This window comes from Urocitellus parryii, chromosome 10, assembly GCF_045843805.1.
Source record: "Urocitellus parryii isolate mUroPar1 chromosome 10, mUroPar1.hap1, whole genome shotgun sequence".
Lineage (NCBI taxonomy): Eukaryota > Metazoa > Chordata > Mammalia > Rodentia > Sciuridae > Urocitellus > Urocitellus parryii.
In genome coordinates, this window is record NC_135540.1 from 57,096,043 (window position 1) to 57,122,526 (window position 26,484).

At 35.2% G+C, this 26,484-nt stretch overlaps 1 protein-coding gene across 1 annotated transcript in view; it reads left to right on the plus strand.

The window, feature by feature from the left end:
- Positions 1-22,106, plus strand: part of Enpep (glutamyl aminopeptidase) — an 80,574-nt gene extending 58,468 nt beyond the window's left edge. Inside the window, exons 12-20 of the mRNA XM_077803216.1 lie at positions 1,052-1,188; positions 1,334-1,389; positions 7,054-7,204; positions 8,610-8,683; positions 8,793-8,897; positions 8,986-9,156; positions 13,134-13,274; positions 20,373-20,451; positions 21,358-22,106. Coding sequence (XP_077659342.1) covers positions 1,052-1,188; positions 1,334-1,389; positions 7,054-7,204; positions 8,610-8,683; positions 8,793-8,897; positions 8,986-9,156; positions 13,134-13,274; positions 20,373-20,451; positions 21,358-21,510 — 1,067 coding nt within the window. The 3' untranslated portion in view covers positions 21,511-22,106. The remainder of the gene's footprint in view (positions 1-1,051; positions 1,189-1,333; positions 1,390-7,053; positions 7,205-8,609; positions 8,684-8,792; positions 8,898-8,985; positions 9,157-13,133; positions 13,275-20,372; positions 20,452-21,357) is intronic.
- The last annotated feature ends 4,378 nt before the right edge of the window (positions 22,107-26,484 follow it).

Genomic DNA, 26,484 nt, shown 5'->3' on the forward strand with positions numbered 1-26,484 from the left:
GTCATTACACTCAACTAGTTGAAATTCCTCAAATATACTAAGAATCCTTACGTCATTATTTAAATTGGATATTGTCCATGCAAACAAAAAGCATAGGAATTAGAAAGTTATGCTAACAAATATTGGTCATGTCAGAACATAGCTATGATTTTAAGTGTATATGCTTAATTTAAAACATAAGTCTCTATTCCTTTAGTATTGGGCTTCTAAAATCTTTATACTAGGACCCTCTGTAAATATTGGATGTAACTTTAGAAAGTTAATTTGATGAATCCATTGATTAAAAATGTTGTTATAATCAAAATAAGGTGATAAAAGATCTTACCAAGATAAACAAAATTGAAAGAAAAATTATGACAAGTATTAAAAAATCAAGAATGTTCCATTTGGATTCTAATTCATTTGCAGGTCTTCTTGACACTTTAAAAGCTTTACCAGGGCTGGGGATGTAGTTCAGTGGTAGAGCACTTGCCCAGAGAACATAGGCCTTGGTTTCAATGCCCAGCACTGCAAAGAAAGGATAAAAAAATAAAAAGGAGGACCACTGATTCTCAAATCATTATTCTTAGCAATAGCCATTTTCACCAGTTTTAATGGTTGGTTAAATGTTTACATTTTTATCCTCTCCCCAGGCAGCCACAATAAACACTTTTCATGTAATGAATCCATTGTGATTTGGAATATATGGACTATCCCAGAAGGCGTAGGCTTCTCTGTCTTTAGGTGTTGTTTTATTTTATTAAAGGATTGGCCAGCATAGAATTATTTCATTCATTTGGCAAGCTTCTGCCAGTAAGAAATGTAAGTCACAAACGACAGGACACTTATTGACATTACTTATTTCTTTTTCAGCTTATTCACCCCAGTGACATTTCTAAAGTTAGGCAACTAAATAAGAATTAGGCTTTGGGGCTTTGGATCCAAATCAAAACTTGACTCCTTGAGCTAATATTTCTTTTCTTTTCTTTTCTTTCTGTCCTCTGGGTCTAATTTCTCTGTGTTTACAGTATATGCAAACATGTTTCTCATTAGTGTTTATTTACTACCACAGGAATCACTTTGAACCCTTATGATTCTAGTGGAAATACTTTTCTCAAAATAAATCCAGATCATATTGGGTTTTATCGTGTAAATTATGAAAAACTAACTTGGGACCAGATCGCTGGGAATCTTCTCTCAAACCACTCGGTAAGAGACAGCAATGGTTATGAATTGTTTTATTTTTATTCTAAGAATAGCATTTTAATGAATGATATTAATTTTTCTCAACACATTTTCATTTAACTATGTTTCATTTTTTTACTTCTTTTTTTTTTTTTTTCATTTTTCCCAGCAATTTTCTTCTGCTGACCGTGCAAGTTTCATTGATGATGCTTTTGCCTTGGCCAGGTAGGTTTTATAATGAGATCGGATCATTTAAGATATTGTGGGTTTTCCCATAAATATTTGCTTAAATGAATTACAACATTTAAGTATTAATCAATTTTAGTTTAAAATAGTCAAGCCAGGGCTGGGGATATGGCTCAAGCAGTAGCGCGCCCGTCTGGCATGCGTACGGCCCGGGTTCGATCCTCAGCACCACATATAAACAAAGATGTTGTGTCTGCCAGAAACTAAGAAATAAAATATTAAAATTCTCTCTCTCTCTCTCTCTCTCTCTCTCTCTCTCTCTCTCTCTCTCTCTCCTCACTCTTTCTTTAAAAAAATAAAAATAAAAAAAATAAAATAGTCAAGCCAATATTTTAAACATCATTGTTTTTATTGGCCCTCTTTTTAAAAAAGTTTATGTGTTCCTCATAACCAAACTGCTGATATTAGCCCATCACTTATACACAAAAACTCACACACCCTATTGACTTTGAGTATGGGTTGTTCTGGATCAGAGGCCTTGGGCTAATTAGGAGTGATATTGGCAAAGGCTCAAAAGTGTACCTTCACAAAAGTGTACCTTCACAATTTGATTTAATAAAAAGGTAACCAATGTGTTTTATTAATTTGGTTTCATGACCCCAAGCTCATTGTAAAACTTGCCTAGAATTGTCAAATCTTGTTCAGGTCATTGGGGAAGGAGCCATGGTGTGCCACGATTTATCAGAATAAGATTCCATTTAAGAAATTTGTCTCTCTTTTTTATTTCTCATGATCTGAAGGTAATCTGTATGTAGAAAAATGCGATCAACACAAATTAAGGGAAGAGAGGATTCTTAACCATGGTAGCTCTAAATTTTTTTCAGATAGTTGAACACTAGTTGATTGTTCAACAAGTATTTATTAAGTTCCCAATACTTTGCAGAAGTTGGAGACACAGCCCATTTATTTCTCTAACTTTGTAGTGACTTCACTCTAAATATGGGGAAGATATTGAGAATGAGATGTGACTTCCTTATGTAGCCTCCCATGGCTCCTTTGTCTGGGTTGGGTGTTCCTCTTTTGGGTCCCATCTTCTCCCACAGTATTAAATCAACATTATTTATCAGTTGTCCATTTCACCCATGAAATTAAAAGTTTCATGAGGGTAGGCACCCAAACCCAGCTCATGGCTGCATGTGGCTGTTAAAGTTGATGCTCAATAAATATTGCCTACAGGGATGGCTGGTAGAGATGGCTGGCAGGATCTATAACAGCAGCAAAAGGCAGAGGAGAAGTATTTTTTACATGGACTTCCTGGACAGCATATTAGAAGTCAGAAAACCTTGGCATTTTTCATGGAAGAAATAATAGGTTAAAAAGCAGGCTTTTGAACTTGATTAAAATCCTGATTTCATGTAAACTTAAGTCTTCTAACCTCTCTCTGGTTCAATTTCCTTATTAGTAAAATGGAAATGAACTTATAAGGCTATTGTGAGGAATAAATGAGATAGACATAAATCACCCACCATATGACTTTTCTGGAAAAAATGCTCAGTAAATTGTATTACTTGACCAAAATACATAAACTATTGATTATTAGCAGCAAAGATAAGATACATTTAAAAAAGTGATTCTGAATTTGTAGACTTTATAGGTGGTGTAGAATATAATGCTCTTTAGTGAATTCTCAAGTTTAATCTGCCAGATATGTAATAGATTAATTTTTTCATTTCAATGCAATATGCGATTTGCTCATTTAATGGATATGTATTGAGTACCTACTAGGTATAAAGCACTGTGTACACCCTGGGAGACTAAGTAGTAAAAGAAGATGACTGATAAGGATTTTTAAACATAACAGAATTATTTAGAATTTCTTTTTCTGGAAAACTCTTCAGATGCACTGTGTACCATGACCTCTTCCAAAACTTAGCCTCTGTTAAAATTACAATGAATTGCAGTATCTTTATCATTTAATTCCCATCACAACACAATGAAGATGGCTCTTTTTGTTCTGAGATGAAGGGAACAGCTCTTGAATACTTCTCTCAGGAACTGGATATAAAACAAATAGCTCAAACTATAGAAAAGACCTTTTTTTTGCATTTCTCAGCTCCTTAGCCATGACCTCATAAAATTTTTAAGAAATATGGGAAGGAAGAAAGTGAAACTAATTTAAAAAGCAAACCATATGGAGAATCACACCACAGAGCTGGAAATACCTGAGTTAACACCTGGCCCAGTTTCCTTCTACAACATATGAAGAGAACTGGATTAAGAGAGGAGCAGACTCCACCAAGGCTGGTGACAGCTGTGTCCTTCCCACTCGGAAACTTTAGGAGGGAAGAAATGTGCAGTTAAGCAGATAAGTACCTGTGGAAGGATTGGAATTTACACAGGTCTATTGAGGTGTTAAAAAAAATTAACTTTATGTTTAATAATCCGGCTAGGCACAGTGGTACCCACCTGTAATCCCAGCAATTTTGGAAGCTAATGTAGGAGGATCAAAAATTCCAGGCTAGCCTCAGCAAATTAGTGAGATCCTATCTCAAAATAAAAAACCAAAAGGGCTGGGGATGTAGCTCAGGGGTAGAATGCCCCTAAATTCAATCCTGAAAGAAAGGAAGGAGAAAGGAGGGGAGGAGGGAAGGAAAGAATATAGGAAGGAAGGAAGTAAGGGGGAAGAGGGAAAAGAAAGAAAATTCTCAACCAAGCCTGGCCTTCAAATCTAGTTTTTTTTAATTGACTTAACAAATGTGGTTTGAAACCCAACATTGAGTAAGAATGTTTTCTGGTGTTGAGTTCCATAGAAGGAGAGACTGAAGTGGAGGTTCTCTTACAAATCATGAGATTTGGGGTAGGAGGGCAGGAAAAGGGTGGGAGGAAAATGGTGCCCAAGATGTCCTCTCATCTGAAGTCTGGCTTTGCCAGATTCTAGCAGGAAGCTGTGAATTGTAGGGGAGCAAGTTCAACCAGGGAAGCTGGTTGACCTTTTGTATTTCTGAATTGACAACCCTTGGGAACGGGTGGCTGTTGCACAATTTCTTTGGCAAGATGGATGTGTTTGGCCAAGGGCTATTTTCTGGAGAAGGGAGAGCCAGGAACCCACAGAGCACCATGAAGGAATCTGGCGCAGGCCCTCCGAATGTGTTTGTCTTTCTTTCTTTCTTTTTCTTTTTTGGTATCAGGGATCGAACCCAGGAGTGCTTAACCACTGAGCCACATCTCCAGCCCTTTTTATTTTTTATTTTGAGACGGGGTCTTGCTAAGTTGCTTAGGACCTCCCTAAATTGCTCAGACTGGCTTTGAACTCGAGATCCTCCTGCCTCAGCCTCCAGGGCAGCTGGGATTACAGGCATGCTCCACCATGCCTGTCTTTGTCTTAAAAACCATTTTTAGAGTAGAGCAAGCAGATTGGGGGAGGGAGGAGAGGAGGGAAAGGGAAAGCACTGTGGAATGAGATTGGTCAAATTATGTATGTGTACAAATATGGCATAATGAATCCCACAATTATGTATAATTATAATGCACCAATTAAAATAATTAAAAAAAACCTTCTTAACACTTGTTCCCAATCAGCCATATCAGCATTGTCTGGGAACTTAGGAGAAATGCAAATTCTTGGGCCCTACCCAAAAACTACTGAATCAGAAACTCTGGGAGTGGGGCCAAACAGTTATGTATTTAATAAGCCTTCCAGGTGTTGCTAATGTGTGCTTAAATTTGAGAATTCTGGCTCTAAATGATACTGCTCTTCTGATTCAGTAAATGGAAACTTCAAAGTAAGGTGCTTTGAGGAAAATGAAAAGTTGGTTGTCAATTCAGAAATACAAAAGACCAACCAGCTGGACTTCCCTTAAGCTGGACTCACTCCCCTACAATTCAAAGTTTCCTGGTGGAATCTGGCAAAGCTTAACTTCAATAAATACTTTTAAATATATATACATACATATATATGTATATATGTTTATTTAATTGCAGATGAACACAATACCTTTATTTTATTTATTTATTTTTATGTGGTGCTGAGGATCAAACCCAGTACCTTACATGTGCTAGGCAAGCGCTGTACCACTGAGCCACAATCATAGCCTTCCATGAATACTTTAATTCTTTAAGTATTATCCATGTATTTATTATCACCAGCAACAATTCACTCCCTGTCCAGTGTTCTGGTTCTGTGACTCAGACATCAAGAAAATTAACAATACCAAAGTAGAACCACTGCATATCAAGTGTACTTGGATAAAAATAATAGACTAGGATATTAATTTTTCAAAGAACTTGAATATATCATATTTAGTCAGGACCTTTAGATCCTTGGTTTTCCTCCTTCTGCCCAATTAGACAATTCTCTTGGCTTTTGTAACCAAGGCCCATTCCTCTGAATCTTTTCACTTTCTAGAAATGTGTGACCCACTTGGTTTCTGACCAGAGTCTATTATTCTTCCTAATTTTTTTCTTAACCACTTCACTAATTTCATCCTCAGAGTGACAACTATTCTTTAGAAGTTTCCCAAGAAAATATTGATAGGCCTAGATGTTGCTATATCCAGTTGAGAAAGTATAGAATCACTAACATTAGAAAACTTTCAATTAAGTCATAAATGTCAACACAAAATTCTATAATTTTTTAGTTAATAAACATTCTTTATAATAAGCTACTCCATTTCTCAAAATTCTTTATGCTTTTGTTAAGGGAGACCGAATGATCTTGAATAGAAATCCTTCTAGATCAGAGCAGGAACTGAGAACATATGAAGAAGAATCAGATCTTCGAACTGAAAACAAACTATATTCCTATCTTTCCAATACTCACACATTTTCTAAGCAAACTTTTAAGGGAGGAATCAATACATAATTACATTATTGTTTATTTTTAAAATGATCTCAAACATAATAGCACTCAATGCGTCAATATCCTAAATTCAATAATTTTTAAAAATCAATCTTTAATTTAAATTTTCAATATGTGATTTGGAAAGACAGAATTTCCATCTAACGTTCTTTTGGAAATCTAGGCTACAATTAAAAGGTGTAACAAGTCCTGAGAATATTGATTTCAAAAGGTTCTAAGATGTCTTAGAGGAGAGGAGAAGTTAGATTCTTTAAACTTTGAAATGTCAATAGTACCTTCAAATTTTTTGGAAGAGAAAAGTCCATTTTTATTTATGAAGATTACTGGGAAATGTATAAGAAAATAGATGTTACAACTGGAAATATAAGCTCAGTTTTAATGCTTTGTTTAAAGCATCCATGATTCGTACTGCCCTTCATGTTTCTTCTTCATATTAAATGTAAATGATTTCAATAAAATACACTTATAATGAAGTCTTTATGTATTCTAATCAGTTTGTGAACTTAAAATTTAAAAGCTTTTATTCATCATTATTAACCACATATCAAAATGGCTTTGGTTTCATCTGAATTTTTGCCATAGTAACTTTTTAAAAATGTACATCTTAATATTATGTTTTCTTCATTCTATTATCGCACTCATATATCATTTTGAACAAAAACCTTTGGATTGGTCCTCAATAGTAAGTGCAATTTCTTAATTGATTAATAAAAGAATTCTCATTAACATGGAGTACTGGGGATCCCCCATATGTTGCTACTTTTAGCCAAATGTAAACTAAAATCTGTTTTCTAATTAGTTATGTATGTGTGCATATTTTGTTTTGTTTTGTTTTGTTTTTTAAGAGCTCAACTGCTGGGTTATGATGTGGCTCTGAACTTGACCCTGTATCTCAAAATGGAAGAGAACTTTTTACCATGGCAGAGAGCCATTTCAGCCGTAACTTACATCATTAGCATGTTTGAAGATGATAAAGAGCTATACCCCATGATAGAGGTGATGTTGCTGCTATAATAAAAATATAAACGTTTAGTCATTAGTAAAATAGGATGGTTTCTGAGGGAAGAAGCTCCTAGGGGACATATCATCACTACCTCACAAGTGAAAACAAAGTGCAATCTTAAGGAGATGCTATCTCTTCTTTTTCAATTTGAAGCATATCAGTATGTGTAGTTTTGTATATTGCATAAGGTATATATTTGAGTATTAGAAGAAATACAGTAATAAATATTTTATTTAAAATTTATAATATTTTAAACTCTAAATACTAACTGGATCTTACCTTAAATGGATTTATCTCTGTTAAAATGAATATTCTTCCCCAAATATAATATTTCCTTATTCTTGAGGCTGTTATTTCCACATCAGGATTTTGTTGTAAAATAGTTATTCCGAATTGCTTTGTTACATCTGTGGCACTTTGGAAGTTCACTTGTAATTTCAAACAAAATCTGGATTTGAATTTCTAGCTCTTTCACTTATTAAATGAAGACGTTGGGCAATTAATTTAATATTTGTAAATCTTAGCTTCCTTTTGAACAATAGGAACATCAACACTCATCTGCCTTTGGGAGGATCAAATTATATGGAAGTTCTCTGTAAATCCTAAATATCAGTTATTTTTATTATTTCATCAATATTTGAACAACTTTCTTAATGCTAGAACTGTGTCAGGTGTTTTCTACTTATTTCATATATTAACTAAGAAATGGAGATTAAAAAGGAATTACCCAGCAAGGTGTAGTAGTGCATACCTGTAATACCAGCAACTTGGTAGTCTGAGGCAGGAGGATCACAAGTTTGAGGTCATCTGGGCAACTTAGCAAGACTCTGTCTCAAAATAAAAAAAAAATTAAAAAGAGCTGGAGAAGTAGCTCAATTGTAAATGACCCCTGGGTTAAATTTCCAGTACCAAACAAAAGAAAACACCTGGGCATGGTGGCACACACCTGTAATCATAGTAACTTGGGAGGCTAAGGCAAAAGGGTCACAAGTTCAAGGCTGACCTAAGCAATTTAGTGAGGCCTTAAGCAACTTAGCAAGAACGTGTCTTAAAACAAAAAAATAAAAAGCACTGGAGATGTTGCTCAGTGGTCAAGCACCTCTGGGTTCAATTCCTTGTCAAAAAAAAAAAAAAAAAAAAAAGGCTTACCCAAAGTTTTGTAAAACATTAGAGAAAGATATCCAAGGTGGTTTATGTCCCCATGATTGAAGCAAAATTGTAATATGATTAAAAAAAAAAAAAACAACTGAACACATTCCTTTCTTAAAGTCAGGCCCAGAGTTTTCAAAACTAATAGGAAAATTCTTACAACAAGGGACTGCAGATTACAATAAATGGGAGACTGTTGATAGGTAGCAAATTATTACTCATGGTAATAACCTGATGTTTTTATTTCAGAAATACTTCCAAGATCAAGTGAAGCCCATTGCAGATTCTCTGGGATGGGATGATACTGGCGACCACCTTACAAAGTAATTTTTCACCTTTTAAAAATTAATCTTCATTTAGTATTTATTTGTGTGTTTTAAGGCATGTTGAGAAGTGCTTAAACCCTGGCTTTGTGTTTGCCTGTTTTCTAAGGTTACTCCGTGCCTCTGTGTTAGGGTTTGCCTGCAAGATGGGAGACCCAGAGGCCTTGAAGAATGCTTCCCAGTTATTTGAGGACTGGATAAGGACAGGCAAGAGGTGACTATTCACCTTGTTTTTATTTCTAGAAGACTTTAAACTGAGAAATGAGCCACTGACATCTCTGAAACCTTGCTTCCTTGTCTAGCATTCCTGTCAATCTCCGGCTTTTGGGTTATCGGTATGGAATGCAGAACTCTGGAAATGAAGTTTCATGGAACTATACTCTAGAGCAATACCAGAAAACTTCATTAGCTCAAGAAAAAGAAAAACTGCTCTATGGATTAGCATCAGTGAAAAATGTTACTCTTTTGGCAAGGTAAGTGTTTTTTTTTTTTAAATTTTTTTAGGGTTTTGGTGTTTGTGGTTCTAAGAATCAAACCCAGGACCTCACACATTCTGGGAAAGTGCTCAACCACTGAGAAAAACCCCTAGTCCAAGTTGGGATTTCATTTCATTTATATTAATGGTGTTTAGTAGTTTATATGTCACAGTCTCTTAAGACTCTGATTAAGAAAGTATTATGTCTTTTTCCCCAAAAAAATCCATTAAAAAATATTTTTCATGTAAGAAAGAAAATATCCATCTTGTGATTGAGCAAAAGAATAAAGAAATGTAGTCTCATACGAAAATGTTCTGGAGGTAGGTTTCCTGTAGGGTGCAGTGATATTTTTATCCAGAACCCAGGCTCCTGTTCTGCCATGCTCAAGGTGTGGGATGTCTTGTGACTTCCAAAGCTCCAAACATGTTGTCATAACACAAAGATGCTCAATAGAGGATGAAAGGCGTGAAAGAACATATCTTCACAAGGTTCTGTCTTTATGATTAGAGGACAGTTGTGTTTACCTCCCCTTATGATCCAGAACAGACTGAGATGCAATCAATGTGGGTCACACTCCCTATCTACCATTTGCTCATTTGCTGAATAGGATGGACTTGAATTGATTTGGGCCAATCATAAATCTTTGGGGTTATGGTAACGATCTGCCTTCCCTAGGAACCAAATATATCTAAAGATTCCCAAACTAGGCTCTGTCATCAGAGAAAGAGGAGTTCTGCCACAGTGTGTACCCACATGTGTATATACACATGCATGAACACACACACACACACACACACACACACACATACATTTACATTATTACATTATACCCAGAAGGTACAAAGACTTCTTGAAGCCCATCTATGAATCTTTTCTCACTCTTCACCTGTGCCCCAAATTGACTGGCTTGTGCCTTAATTCATTTTTTTTTCTCATTTGTAGTATGAGTTACTTATCATTCATTTTACCACCACTTGAGTGCCCCTTCTATGTAGGTCTAGACATGTAGATTATGGAAATAAAAATAAATAAAACATAATATCTATCCTTGAGCAACTTACAGCTTCTCGGGAGAGGCAGAATGTAAACAGTAAACTACAGAACAATACAGTTTGAAAGGACTACAAGAGAGGTTTGCTTTTGCCTAGCAGGGCCAGCAATATGCCTCCATTACCTTAAATATGTGCCAATTCTTCAACTTTCTGTTATAAGATAGCCCATTAGGAACCTGGTCATTTTAACATCACAGGTACCCCATTAATATGTATAATTTTGTGTTTTTAATGTATCAGTTAAAATAAATTTAATTTAGATTTAAAAAGAATTTGATCATTTTAACATCCCTCAAAACATTATACTTATCATGACTTTCATAGCATTGTGCTGATTATATCTACTAAGAATATATTAGAAAGTACTTTAGATGCTTTAGTAAGACTCTTGTGGGCCAAGTGGTAAAGGATAAATTGTGCAAAGCTTTAGGAGCCCAGCACTTCAGTGCAGTTCCAGGAAGTTCAATGGTTTCATGCATGTTGAGATATTCCCTCTAAGGTAAAAGACAAGTTACCACACCTTAAAAAAAATCATTTTAGTGGACTGCTTTTATTTTATTTTTTAAAGTGGTGCTGGGGATCAAATCCTGGGCCTTGTGCATGCTGGGCAAGTTCTCTATATCACTGAGCTACAATGCCAGCCCAGTAAACTTTATTTTTTTTTAATTGAGGCAATTTGGGGGCAGGGGGAGTGGAGGGGTAGGGGGGAGGCTGGGATTGTGGCTCAGTGGTAGAGCGCTGCCCAGCATGCATGAGGCACTGGTATCAATCCTTAGCACCACATAAAAATGAAATAGATATTGTGTGTCCACCTACAACTAAAAACTAAATATAAAAAAAAATCAAGGCAACTGTCCTACATTTGAGTGTGTCACTTCAACCACCTACAAAGTCTTTCAGTTTTTAACGATGACAGAACAAAAGAAGGCCCTCTGAAAAATCCAGGCTATAGTAAAAGCTTTCCTAGAATTCCTTTCTTATCTGACACATATGATAAATATGTTGTATTTCATGAGTACAGGTTTACCTCCTGCAAGTACAAAAAAGGGTAGTATCTTTATTTGCTCTCTGATTATTTCCAAAAGTTTGCACGCTGTTGAGTGACGAGCCAGTAAGATGGGGAACAGCTGATACTAATTTTGTCTGCCAGTCTAGTTTTTAAATCAGTTGTTAAGCTACAATTCTAATTTAAATGGTCTCATGGAACAAATGTCCAGTCTTCTCAAGTTCCTTTTCTTCCACATGTTCCTCCTATACAGGGAGGCATAAGTCATCTTGTTGTGATGGAGAAAGAGAATTCTAGTCCTTCCTGGTTTTACCCTAAGGTGTTGACCTATTTTGGTCATGGACCAGAGTCCGCTGGGTTTTTATAGATCATGTTTTACCTGCTTGGAACACTGTACATTTTCCAGACACTAAAGCTGTGTTCCTGGTCATTTTCTTCTATTCATGAAGTACCTGTGCTGTGTGACCTTTTTGTTTTCCCAGCAGCCCTTTGGGCAATCCTATATCTTATTATTAGACTGAAGAATCTCCTAGGTTCCCCTATACAGTTCACAAGTTAAGGGAACCAGGAGCATCACCTTACACCCATTAACATGTTCACCTCACTCTGCCTACATGCACTGACAGTCACCTATACCATAATGGACTTAGCACAAAGGTAGGTACTCAACTGCAGGCCCACCCTCAGAGGACTGGAGAGAGTGATGTTGTTCAGTTTCCCAAGTGACATGGACTTCCTTTAAAGCTTGAGTTTTCTCCAATCTCAATTAGGGTACACATCTATGGTCAAGTATGTTGTTTCTTGACATGCTAATAAAAATGAAAGAAATGTAGAATTATCTTTTTTCTTTGACATAGGCTGATTACTGAAACTTTCTCACAACTCAAATTGAACACTCAGCCCTTGGTTTAGCTATTATCTTTTATTTCCCTAAAGATGTGAATGAATCATGCCAATTGGCAAGAGGCCATGGAAACCCAACACTAGAAGAATATGAAAATTATATCAGCAATAGATATCTATTTTTCAGATGTCATCATAGTGAATAAAATATGTGCTGATCTTCTTTGGAAACACTCTTCTAATACCAATATGCCCTTATGTAGAGCCTCAGGGAGAAATACAACTCTAGGTACAACCACTGCATAAATTTAATAAAAGTATCCATTTGGTCATTTATGTTCATATATTTGCATCATGCTATAACTAGAGCCAAATAATCTAATCAATAGATTACATTTGGAGGTTGTTTCTTATAATCTAGGGAAAAGCAAACAAGTTTTGCATTTTCCTACAGCAAATAAGAGCATAAAACTATTAACCATTTTTTTAAAAGAGCATAAATATTTTATCTTAATTTACTAACTTCTTTTTTTAAATTTAGTGGGATAACACATAAGTGAATTGTTTATGTTCAACTCCATACGTTTATTTTTTAAGGTTGATCATTAAAATACTATGTTTTTTTTCTATTTTTAGTATTTCTAAAACAATTTAAATTTTGTGGGGGGAGGCACTAGGAATTGAACCTGGGGTGCTTTACCACTAAGCCATATCCTCAGTTCTTTCTTCTCCCCTCCCCCCTTCTCATCCACCTCTCACTCAGATGTCTTAGTTGTTGAAGCTGGCCTTGAACTTACAATCCTCCTCTCTCAACCTCCCTAATTGCTAGAATTACAGGTGTGCACCACTACACCTGGTAATAATTTTTTAATGTTCCTATAGTTCATATTTCTCAAATTCTCAAAATCATGGGCTAATCTTTAAAAACAGTTAAAAATATTGAACCTTTTAAAATTGTGTTTCATCATTTATCATATTTAACTCACTACTGAATTGCAGGAACAACAGTTATACTGTATTGGCATTTAGCTAACAGTGAACATTTTGAATTGTTTTTGTTTGACTTCTCTTAGGTATTTGGATTTGCTCAAGGACCCAGACCTTATTAAAACTCAGGATGTGTTTACAGTCATTCGATATATCTCCTATAATAGCTATGGGAAGAGCATGGCGTGGAATTGGATACAGCTCAACTGGGAGTACCTAGTCAACAGGTATGATGGTCTGTGTTGTCTTTGTTTGATATTATTTACAAATTCCTTCCTTTTGCTCTTTGGTGTACTTCTACTGACATCTATACAATATCTGAAAAAACACATCCTCAGAGGTAAAGGAAAATGGTATTTACCTTCCAAGTAAGCAACATACTAATGAATTTTAACCACATTTTTTTTAAATGGAAATTATTGTTTCCAAACAATCTATAAGATTCTGAGATCTGGAGAGATGGCTAAATGGCATTATTTTTAGTTTGGGTAACATAATTCTTCTCATTGTGCTAGTTGCTAGGATAATGCCAGGCACATATTTAGGTCTCAATATTTGAAACTTAAACGAGAATTCCTGAAACTAGGCTCAATTTAGAACCCTATATCTTATTGAGGTTATATGGGTGATACTGTATGATCTCCTCTGACCAGATAATTACACTTGTATTCTAAATAGTTCCTTAAATAGTTCTGAATAGTTCTTCACTGACATTAGCAGGGTTTTGGGGAGGTGGTGGGAGTGGTGAAGGAAAGTTTGAGGATTTTTTTGTTGTGGGAATTGAATCCAGGGCCTCAGGCTTGAAAATCACACATTCTGTCATTAAGCTACACTCCCAGCCTGGTAACAACAGTTCTAAAATGGGACAAGAGAAGAGCAAAGTCAGTGAAAGAGACACTTTTCCAAACTTCTTAAGAATTCCTTAAGCCCCATGCAGAAGAAATATTGCTATTCTTGGTTCTGATCCTCTAAACGCAATTTTCATGAAAAAAGCATTTTTTAAAAAAATTGTAAAATAAATACATGCCTCAAATAAATGTGTAGCTGGGTGCGATGGCGCATACCTATAATCCTAACATCTTGGGAGGCTGAGGCAGAAGGATCACAAATTCAAAACCAGCCTCAGCAAAAGCAAGGCACTAAGCAACTCAGTAAGACCCAGTCTCTAAATAAAATACGAAATAGTGGCTCAGTGGTTGAGTACCCCTGAGTTCAATCCCCAATACTAACAAAACAAAACAAAACAAAACAAATAAATGTGTAAAGATTGGTGCACATTTACCACCTGTAGTCCTCACCTTAGGAAACAGCTTCTGTTTTCCCTTCCCACTCTCTCAAGTCATCCAGAGGCACCACCTACTTGGTAATGACTGCCATGTGAGAAATACCAACTACAACAATCCTGCTGTTTCTTTACTCTTTTCTATTCTACTCACTAGTGGCATTGTGGATATTTTATTTCTTTTCCTTCTGAGATCCACATTATATCTCCAGCTCTCAACTAAGGTGTTTCACATTGCTTTTGCCTATTCATGATAAGATTTTTACCTTTTGTATTCTTGAGACTAATGAGTGTAATTGTTATCTGTCTCTAAAGATTGGCTGGTGTATGTATGTGCATGTGTGTGTTTGTGTTGCTCATGTGCATCGTTCATTTGTTTATAATTTTTTCAATGAAATATTTGGTTTAGAATGAATAAATGTACCTGTTAAGAACATGCTGTTGCCGGGCATGGTTGTGCAGGCCTGTAATCCTAACAGCTGAGGAGGTTTAGGCAGGAGCATCACTAAAATCAGCTTCAGCAACTTAGTTAGACCTTGTCCCAAAATAAAAAGGGTTGAAGATGTGACTCAGTGGTTAAGCAACCCTGGATTCAATCCCTGGTACCAAAAAACAAAATAACCAAACAAACAAAAAACCATGTATGTTATAACATATGTTCATATTATACAAGGTAATCTGTTCATTTTTTCTCCCAAAAATGAAATGCCTAATGACACACACTGTGAATTTTGTTTTAATTGAAATGCTATGAAACTATTTTTATTTTTTCTTTGGTGTATGATATAAGGAACCTATGTAAATAAAACACAGTATTTACTTTTGAATTATTGCGAAAAGACAAGTAAAGAATGTTTTATTTCACAAAATAAAATGGTCATTCCCTTACTATTTATTAAACAGAGTATTTTTCACGGCTTATTTTAATAATTCTAGTGTAACTTATTTCAAATATTGCATTTTTCATTTTTAAAAATTACTTATTTCTTTTTGTAATATTTATTTCTTAGTTATAGGTGGACACAATATCTTTATTTTATTTTTATGTGGTGCTGAGAATCAAACCCAGTACCTCAAGCATGCTACTCGAGGACGCTACCTGCAAGCCATAACCCCAGCCCAGTTCATTATTTCTTAATTAAAAAATTAAGAAATAGAAAAAAATAGGTTTTACCTGCCATAAAGGTCATAAACATCTAGCCTAAAATAAATGTATTAGACCTAATAAATTGAATTTTTTCCTAAGGAAAATAAATTGCATTTCCAGAACTGTTCTAAAACTCTTGCCCAAGCCTTTGAGTATTTCTTCACAATCTAATGATCTTTCATGAGGCATTATTTTAAATGGCCCCAAACATAAAATTGTATAATAACCACATGTCTGACAGTTACACAAAAAAGCAATATTAATTATGTTTGGTTTGAATAAATAGAATTTCCCCATGCAAAATTATATGACAAATTAAGCAGAAATGAGCCAAATTTTTTTCCAAACTGTGTTTTCAAAATTTTAAGATAAGTCGTTTTACTGCTTCTATTTCTGAACTACTTATTGTCATTCTAAAATAATCTACATTTTAAAATAAAGCTTTTGTTATGTGATTTCTATGACAACTAATGTCCTTGCCAGTTTGAGCCTTGACCACAAAGTCCCAAAGATACTTGGAAATTATTATTTGTTTCTTCTACTAAACTCTTAGGTGAAACTGTGAAGTTGAAAGAACCCACTAAGTCAGTAGTATGGTATAATAAAGTCTGTTTTTAGTCTGTGGCAACAGATGAAAAATCAAGTCAATAATTTTGGCTTAAAGAACATGATCAAACATGACCGAAACTAAACACTATCTCATAGACAACATAATTTAATAAGAACTTAATTAAAAGTTCTGTGTGCATCAAAATAATTTCTTATGGGTAACACAGTAATACTTACATAAATATTAAGCCCAAGAAGATAATTTTTATATAATTTTCTAATTATTTACAATATTATTAAATCCTTATTTTAGTTTAAAAAATAACCAATATGATAAATATCCAGCATATTTCCCCTGACTTTCTATTCTTGATATGATATTGGTTTCTTGGGATAAACATATTTGATTCTCTCATTTCTAGATTTACACAGGTACTTGTAATTTTTATTAATCTATTTATTGCTAGCTCTCAAATATTTTCTTTGATTGTTTAGTCACTAAGAACAAAACAGAAAGGTACTATGGAAATTGTAGGTCATCGACAAATTCTTATTACCTGCATTGTAGCAGACTTTAAATCTCATTTCAGAAACTCAGTATGTCTTTCTTCTTAAAATCCCCTCTTATTAGAGAACTGATTTTTTTTCTTTTTTTTACAAAAGGCAGATAAGCATTCTTATCTTGTTTATGATGCCTTTTATAGTGCAATATAACCTAGAAATAATTTTGTTGTCACATTACCATTTTTCCTCTAGTCATTTTCTATGGTTATTTATTTATTTTATAGAAATGGAATTATACATGTGACTTTATAATTTGATTTTTTATACATATCCCTCTATCTTGTGGATGTCTCTTCATGTCTTTAGATTGGTTTTTGAATGTTGTTTTTAAGGACCCAATAGTATTTTAATATATTTTAGTTTACTTAGCCATCTTTTAGACAATGTCATTGTTCCCTGACTACTATAAATAATGTATTGTGAACAATACCTTTGAAACTGAGTTTCATTGTTCTTTTCAAATGTCCCTGACAATAACTTTGGGATACAGTTAATACTAGAAGTATTACTACTGGGTTAAAGCATGTGTCCGTTTCTGGAGTTTTTGATAAATATTGTAGAATCATGAGACAGAAAAATTTCACTAACAATTGCCCATTTGTCCAACCCTTCCAATATTCAAGATTGATATTTTTAAGTATTCTTGGTAACTGAATAAATAAGAATTAATATCTCATTTTAAACTATAAATCTTCCATCCAATAAGTCACGTGGAGCACCTACCATGTGCTAAGCATTATGATTGGTGTTGGGGATGGAATATTTAGGAGAAGCAAACCTCATTCTCTGTCCTCATAGAGCTTAGAGTTTAGTAACAGACATCAATAATATGTGAAGAATCATACAAATGCATGTGTACTTAAAATTGTAACAACTACCAATAGAAGTAGTTCAGGGTGTACCAATATAATATAAAGGGGAAAATAGAATATCATCTCTACAATTCTGTTTTGGTACTTAGCTTAACCAGCTTGTTTTTAGATCATGTAGATCTATACTACACTACTAAGAATTTCTCCTGAATAGAATTTTTCTTTACTGTGTTTAACTTACTTTGAAAATTACTTTGAAAACATACAGATCATAACCCACAAAATGCAAATAGCTATAGACCAAATAGACCAAGTGGAAAGAAGATGGAAGAAAGGGCTTCCCTAAGGACATGATGGTTGAGCCAGAGGAAGTGCAGGAGTGAATTAGGCAGATAGGAAGTGAAGCATTTCTGGATGAAGACCTGTTAGGAGAGAGAAAGTAAAGACCAAGACTTGCAGAGTCATGTAAAAAGTTGGACTTGTGTCCTAAGCAATGATGAGTCACTGAAGGTTTTTAAGTAAGAAAGTGAAATGATGAATTTTACTTTGAAAAGAAGCTCTGGTGGTAAGATGAAGGGTAGACCTAGATGGGGGCCAGAGTGGGATTTGGGAAAAGCTGTTAGCTGCTGTGATAGTCCCAGCAAAAGCCAGTGACAGATTGGACTATGGATGTAATGGTAACGATTAAGAGACAACAATAACATTTAGAACCTGGTGGTAGATTGGAAATGGAAGATGAAAGTGAGGGGACAAGAGTAATGCCTAGATATGAAAAGAAAAGTGTATTTGTATGTTTCTCTGTGAAACAGAGGCAAGGATATCTTTAGGAGGGAAGAAGCAGTTTCAGAGGTTGGGAGAGTGAAAAATCTTTGAAAAAGGTAATGCAGAGAGGAAGTGAATGAGTTGGCTAGGGTAATATAGGAGCATCATCAGTGTGAGAGTCCATTTAAGTTAAGTTTGAATTCATGAATTTATAATGAAACAATATAGGGAAAGTTCAGTGACTTTCCTTGACAGAACTTGACCACCTGATAGAAGCTCAGAGAAAATGGGTAGTTGATTTCACCTGAAGTTAGAGTTTTTCCAGACATAAGTTATTAAAGTACACGGGAGTTGAGGGCATACAGCAAAAATGTTATTGGAAGTGGTAGATAATGTTACCTGAACTACCTAAAGAAATAAGTTGAAAATAAGGAAGATCTAATGGTCCAGGAGAAAGTAGGGGTGGAGATAGCCAAGGGGGCAGAAATCCAAGAATGGTCATAGTAGAAACTAAAAGGTAGATTTTGTCATGGAAGGTACATAAATTAAGAACTTCAGGTGCAAATTACTTATGGATGATCACAAGGTATCATGGGAATTTGTTGATTGAAATAGAGTGGAGAATATATCATTGGAAATAAGGTCAAGAAACTAGGGAGCTAACGCGGTAAAATCACCTCATGATGGGATAGCCTGGAGGAGCCAGGTGCCAAAGGGTAGTGTATTTGAGAGGAAGTAACCAGAGAGAAGTCTTTCAAGGGAGTGAAGGAATAATGGTCTAGGAGCAGCAATGGGGAGCATGAGCACTCCATTCTCCCGAGCTGTTACAACAAAGAAAGGGGGAAAATAAGCAGGATCTCCCTGACAAATAGTGTTTCCAGCAAAGGGACAGTTCCACATGGTTCCAGAAGGCTAGGCAGAAGGTTCAAGAGACACAGGCACATTTTGGATCATGAATGACGACATTAGGAATGAAATGTGTGATGGAATTAAATTCAGTGGTGTCTATGGTAAATAAGAGTGCACACTGGCCCTACCGTACAAAAGATCGTGATTGAATACTAGACTATTTCAACTTTTTCCCAGGGGCAACTTTTCATTCCTTTGCAAATATCACATTACCGTATTTCACCATCTTACACTTTCTAAGTTTCTTTATATGATTAAAATATTTGTTCTATATCGTATCTGTTACATGATTTTTCCCTAGTTCATTTTTTACTTTTAAATTTGTTCATGGCAGATTCTTTTTTAAATTTGTGTAAAACAAACTTTACCAGTTTTTGTCTTCATAGATTTTGCTTTTGCTAGGTGATAATTTTTAAAGATTAAAATTTCTCCTACTATTTTGTATGTTGCTAAATCTTCCTGTATCCTTCCCAACATTCCAGTGCTCCAGCTTTATACAGAATTTTGTGGTTACTTTCCTTGCACTGTAACTAATGGTGATATCTGTACCTGTGTCATACCTATTTATATGATGGTCTGTAAGAAAATTTCTGCATCTTGCTCTTAACCAGGGACTATGCAAAAATGACAGGAATAGAATATCATATCTACAATTCTGTTTTGGTACTTAGCTTAACCAGCTTGTTATAAATCATATAGATCTATAGTACATTACTAAGAATTTCTCCTGAATAGAATTATTTTTACTTTAATTTGTTTTCTTACTGTGTTTAACTTACTTTGAAAATTACTTTGAAAACATTAAAACATACCCCCAAAATGCAGATAGCTACTAAAGCTTCTGCTTTCCAAAAGCAGAGTTAATAGCCTATGTTCAAAGTTCTGCTCCCGCAAGAAGATGCATGGAGTAGCTGAGTTTCTGCTTTATTGATAAGAACTGGGCCCAGTGTCTACACCTAGCTGCAAGGAAGACTGAGAAATGTGGTCATTAGCTGAGTGCTTCTGTGTGCAGGAAAAAAAGTATCTAATTGGAGAATAGAGCAAACAGTCCACCATATCTAAGGAAGTGGTGTGAATCTGTCTACAAAGAAACAAAACAATAACAACAACAAAAGCCCACAGAAGTTACTAAGCATTTCTCCTGAATAGAACTATTTTCAGTTAAATGTGTTTTCTTACTGTGTTTAACTTACTTTGAAAATTACTTTAAAAAAACACAAAAAATAGATCTTTATTTCTAGAAAAAGATTGAAAGCTCAGGCACTTATACTCCCTTTTATTCCTCTACTTTTCTCTTCAGATTTACACTCAATAACAGAAACCTTGGCCGGATTGTCACTATAGCAGAGCCATTCAACACTGAAGTACAACTCTGGCAGGTACGAAGATAAATTCCTCTCTACTTGTCTAGAAAGGAATATAATTACACCTTTTTTCTCAAATAGAAGTGGTATTATATCCATTCAAATAAAACAAGACAGAAAGAGAATGCTTGTATCTAATAAAATGTACACCTATTTTTTTTATAAACTGAAAAAACAAACTTTAAAAGTTGAGAAATATGAAGCCTTAGGTTCACCAAAGCCTGAACAGCGTGTTTCCCTTTTCCTGGTAACTATAACTCTGATCAAGATTTGATTCAATTCAGAATTCATTGTTTTGGAATTTTAAAACTAATCCCCAATTTCTGAATTTCCAGGGAGGAAAAGTGTCCATTAATACTGGACAAAGAAAGATCGTTTGATGTTATTTAGATTTGAAGATTCTTGCTTATGTTAAGAAACAAAATGATTATTTTTTGAATGGAAAATACTACTATGACTGGGTTTTGGGGAGAGTTTTGGAGGGTAGAAAGGAGAATAGAACCAAGTTGAACAGAGATCTTTTTTATGAATGATCTGAAATAAATGAACTGAAAGCACATTAAAATACTACAAACTCTTGGAGTGAGAAACTAGATAAAACCGCCATTCCACTGGCCAGATTTTCCAGGTAACACCTGAGGAATGCACAGAAAATAGAAAAGTGAGCAGGAGCAGAAATGGGCATGCCAGCCACTGGCATGCTGCCCTCCTTCCCCACCCTGTCAGAGCCTCTTGGCTTGGCAAGCTGGCAGGGGTCCAAAAGCCGCAGGTCATGCTTCCTAATGGAGAGGCAGATCTCAGTGCCTTGCAATGATACTGAGTGGCCAGGTAGGAAGGAAGCACACCCAGTTTGTGAATGAAATTCTTGAAGAATAATTGAGATTAAAATGGCATTCCTAATTATTTCCCTGTCTTTTCTAGATGCAGAGCTTTTTTGAAAGATATCCAGAAGCTGGAGCAGGAGAAAAACCTAGGGAACAAGTGGTGGAAACAGTGAAAAACAATATTGAGTGGCTAAAACAAAACAGAGAGACCATAAAAGAATGGTTTTTTAACTTATCAAATAACAGTTAATATGTTCAAATGTCATATTTTTTTAATTTGTGAAGTTGTTGTTTTTCCTATTAAGCATTTGATGGTCTAAATTTAGAAGCACTAAGGAGAGAGCCTTAGGAATGGATACTGATTTTGCTAAGTACTGTGTTGACGTCTTGCAAAGCTTTTAAATTGTTCCTCTTTGTTTATGAAGGAAGATACTAATAGAGTATTTAATATACTCAGGGATTTCTTCTAAGTGTACTTCATAGGAGATTCTTTACAAACTGAAGAGAATTTAATAGTCATTTTAATGTCTTTAAATATCATTCTTTGTATCTTAAATCTGTGAAAATAGAACAATTTGGTCTTAGCTTTACATTTTTAGTACCAAAGAAACACCACTTAATCTTCTCTCTTGATTGATTTTTAAAGTTTAAATACCAGTACTTGAGGGACATATTACCATCTTAATCTTTATTTTATTATTCAGAGTTACACAGACCTAATATCATTTTATTCACATATGTCTTACTACTTTAAATCCTACCAAAGTAACCTGGGCTTAAGTTTTGCTCAAGGATTGCATGAATTAGCCAAAGAAATGGCTGAATGTTGCCATTGCTCTTATAAAATCAACAAGAGAACTCTTCTTTCTTTTTTAAAAATAAATCTAAATTATTACCTTGAAAAGAATATTGTTTTTTGATGTCATTTTACTCTTGAGTAAACATGTCAGCATCATTCCCCAAATAATTTTTCAAGTTGCAAATATGATTCAGGAACCTGCCTTTTTTCATGCTTGGTACTCTTCTTTCTCCATTCTTTACAAAGCTCCTTCAAATATGCTATGAAATTAGAGGGAACATAGTGCTTAACTGTGCTCCATGGATTTTAGAGGAAAAAAGCTAAATAATTGGAAACTGTTCAGGAAAGAGAAAAGGTGGATTATTCCATAAAACTAAATGGAATTAGAATTTAGCTTTGACCTCACCTAGCAATCTAAGTGTGAAAACGGGGAAACTCATGGACATCTCCAACATGACTCTGCATATCTGAGGATATATCTTCTTATAGTTAAGTTTTATATATAAATCCTTAGATCCTAATCCATACAGAATAGCACTGATCAAATTTATATGCATGACTTGATTAAAGACATCAATTTCATAGAAGCTGGTGGCCAGAATATGTTTAATGTGGCACTCGATGCCTAGTAGATCCACAATGTAAGTCCAATAGGCATTTATCTTTTGATAAATGTCTGTGTCCCAAAGTGCTATATCTAGCAAATCTAAATTTACTTGTAACCTTTGGAAGTATAGGGCAATTCAGGAATAGCTTGATAAAAATTGAAGCACAGGGATACAGTCAAAATCTTAGTAATTACTTTATTTACACAACAATATGCCCTAATCGTGTACTCCAAACTGTGATTGTGAATTTTGCTACCACCGTTTCTTATCACTTCGAAATTCACACAGCTCAACTAGCAAATTCAAATGCAGACTGAAGACAAAAATGATACAAAATAAAACACTTCCAGCCAAATTTTTTATAAATATTATTGTAAATTAGTTCAGAATGAAAAACACATTAACCTTATAAATCGTCAAGAAAACCCTAATAAACTCATGGGGATTAACATCCTAACTTCAAATTCTGGCCCCAATCAGAACCAGCACTTAAAGTCCATGTATTGTTTTAAGGGACAAATAAAGAAGTAAGATGGTTCATCCTTCTGCTTTGTGAAATAAATAAAAATTTTAAATGAAAATATAAGTTTGAAGAAGATGGTAAATAAAACAGATTCCAACTTATCAAATAAATACATATACATATGTAAATGGAAAGTCATTTAGTATACACACACACAGGATATTTATTGTGAGGAACTGGCTCATGTGATCATGGAGACAGACCAGTTACCATCAGCCATCTGCAAGGAGATCTGGGAAAGTCAGTGGTATAATTCAGCTTGACTCTGAAGGTCTGAGAACCAGAAGAGCTAATCCAAGTTCAAAGACAGGAAATGATGAGATGAGATGTCTCAGGTCAAGCAGTCAGGTAGAAAAGGGGAAGTAGAATATTCCTTTTCTTCCATCTTTTGTTCTATTCAGGATCCCAAGGCATTAGATAGACCACCACGTTGGAGAGGGCAATCTACTCTACCAAGGAAGTGATTCAAAGGCCAACTTCTTCTAAAAACTCCCTCACAGACAAACCAGAAATGAGACTTAATCTGGACATCCTGAAGTCCAATCAAATTGTCACATAAAATTAACAATCACAGTTGACCTTATGGTCTTCATTCATTCATTCATTCATTCATTTAATCATTCATTCACATAACTAATATTTATAAAGTTTCAGTCATATAATAAATCCCATTTTATGTTCTGGTCATCTTAAATTAGAAATGGATTTAAAAGACACGTGGGAGGAAAATGAGTTGAAAGGATAATGGAGGAGGATGGGAGAAATAGGGCAGAGAATGTCAACTAACCGGCAATTCATGTTTTGTCCTGATATTCCACCTGGAGAGCCTTTAAATGTTAACATGGCTACATATATAGGCCAAATGTTGTGAACTAACAGCAATTTAGATTATATGATTTAAAGGTGTGCTAGATATTGCCCGCTGGCAGGGGACAACATTTCTACATTCTTTATGTCCCATCCTTCTTTATTGCACAGCTGAAATGCCAAACACAGCACTCCCCACACTTCACAGGTTTGAGGTCCCACCAATGATGTGAACTTTCATGAGATTTGGAAGGAAATTAGAGAAGAGGCAGAACCTACCTTCTTTCCATGACAGTGCAGGGAAAGACAGTTGTGTGGGAAGGCACGAGTTGGTAGCCTTTGCACTCCATGTCCCTATGTACCATCTCTGTGTAGCAAAGAAGTTCTGATATGACTCTCATAGCTTTCTCATTTCTGGGTGACTTTAGTAAGTCTTCAGTTTCTGGATCAGAAAGACAAGGATATGTCACCTTGGAACCAGCAGCTTGGCACTGACTCTCTTATTTCTATTTCTCTAGTCCTTCTTTAAAATATATATATATATTTATTTTTTTAGTTATAAGTGTACACAATACTTTCATTTTATTTTTATGTGGTGCTGAGGGTCTAACCTAGTGCCCCATGCATGCTTGGCAAGTGTTCTACCTTTGAGCCACAGCCCCAGACCCCCTTAAGCCCTTTTAGTAGCATATGTTTCTCTCTCAAGAAAATCCTTCTATATTTGGAGAATATACTTAGAATATTTCTTGAACTGACCTCTGAATGATATAGAATGAAAATGCAGATTTTATTTTGTTTTGTATTTCATTTAACTCAATGATCCTTTCCTGCTTATTGTCCCTAGTGTGTGTGTGTATGTGTGTGTGTGTGTGTGTGTGTGTGTGTGTGTGTGTATATATATATATATATATATATATATATATATATATATATATATTTTAAAGCTGGTCAGGCATGGTGGTGCATTCCTGTAATCCTAGCAGCTCAGCAAAGCTGATGCAGTAGGATCATGAGTTCAAAGGCAGACTCAGCAATTCAGTGAGGCCCTAAGCAACTTAGTGAGACCCTGTCTCCAAATAAAATCTAGAAAAGGGCTGGTAAAGTGGCTTAGCGGTTAAGCTCCCCTCGCTTCAATCCCAAGTACCAAAAAAAAAAAAAAAAAAAAAAGCTTCAATCTGGGTCCTTTGCTTGGTGTGAATTAATGAAATGGACTGACTCAGAAAGTCCACTCTGGCTCTACTAATTGCCAGAATGTAGGAAAAATTGTGGTGGCCAGCACTTCAAATACGGGTTCCTCCCCATGGTAAAGGAAGGTGTTTCACTTTTGTTTATGATACATACGCTTATTAGAGGCACTATTGCAACTCCACTCCTAAGACTATATCCCGGGGAACTGAAAAACGATGACCACACAAGAACTTACACCTGAGTGTTCATGGAGACATTACTCATAAGAGTCAAAAAGTAGAAATAGCCCAAATGTCCATCAACTATTAAACTTGAAAATAAGCCATAAAGCACAATATTATTTGGCCCTAAAAAGGAATGATCCAATGACACATTTTAATATGGATGAGCCTTGACAGCATTATACTAAGTGAAAGAAGCTAATTACTACGGGCCACATTTCATATGATTCTGTTTCTGTGAAACGTCCTGACTAGGCACATCCACAGAGACAGAAAGGAGATAGGCCTTTGAAGGTCTGGGAAGGGAATAGGTGAGTGACTGCTGAAGCTTTTCTTGTGAGGTGATAAAAAAGGTTCTAGAATGGTAATGAACGTACAACTCTGAATGTACCAAAAATACTTAATTATACACTTTAAAAGGGTGAATTTTATGGTATAAGAATTCTCTCTCAATAAAGCTATTATTTAAAAAGTTGCCTTTCCTCCCTTGGAGTTTCACTAAACTAAATTACAGAGGAGCAGCGGCTCCTGAGGAAGCCCTATCTTCCCTGCAATGGACAGTGACAATTTTCCTTTTGCCAAGGTGTTTACAAAGTGTATCTCTTTTTAAGACTGTTTCTACCTCCAGATTTGAGACTTTGCAAAAAGATTCTTATATTCTGATTCAAAGGTGAAACTAGTTCTTAACATTGCATTCTCCATTATCAGGATTTGAGTTGTTGTTGGCTTTCTTACTACCACGGGGAGAGAGGCTAAGTGGAAAGAGGCAAGCGAAGAAGGTTAGGAGAGTCCTGGCCACATTATTGAGCACCTAGATCTAGCTACTTCCATACTGCATAGACATCGCCTTGTTCTTGGAATCTAATGAGCCTATAAATCTCTACCTTTAAGGTATTTTAAATTCGGTTTCTCTTATTTTCAGTGAAAAGAGTCCCCCAGTGTAAGGTCCCATTATATTCTCTCAAGAAAATTTTATATTACTTGGGGGAGTATGTTATGAAAAAGAAATTGTTAAGGCTAATAGGGTTATTGGCAAGAAGGAAGAATGGAGGGAAGGAAAGAGGGAATAGAACAGAAA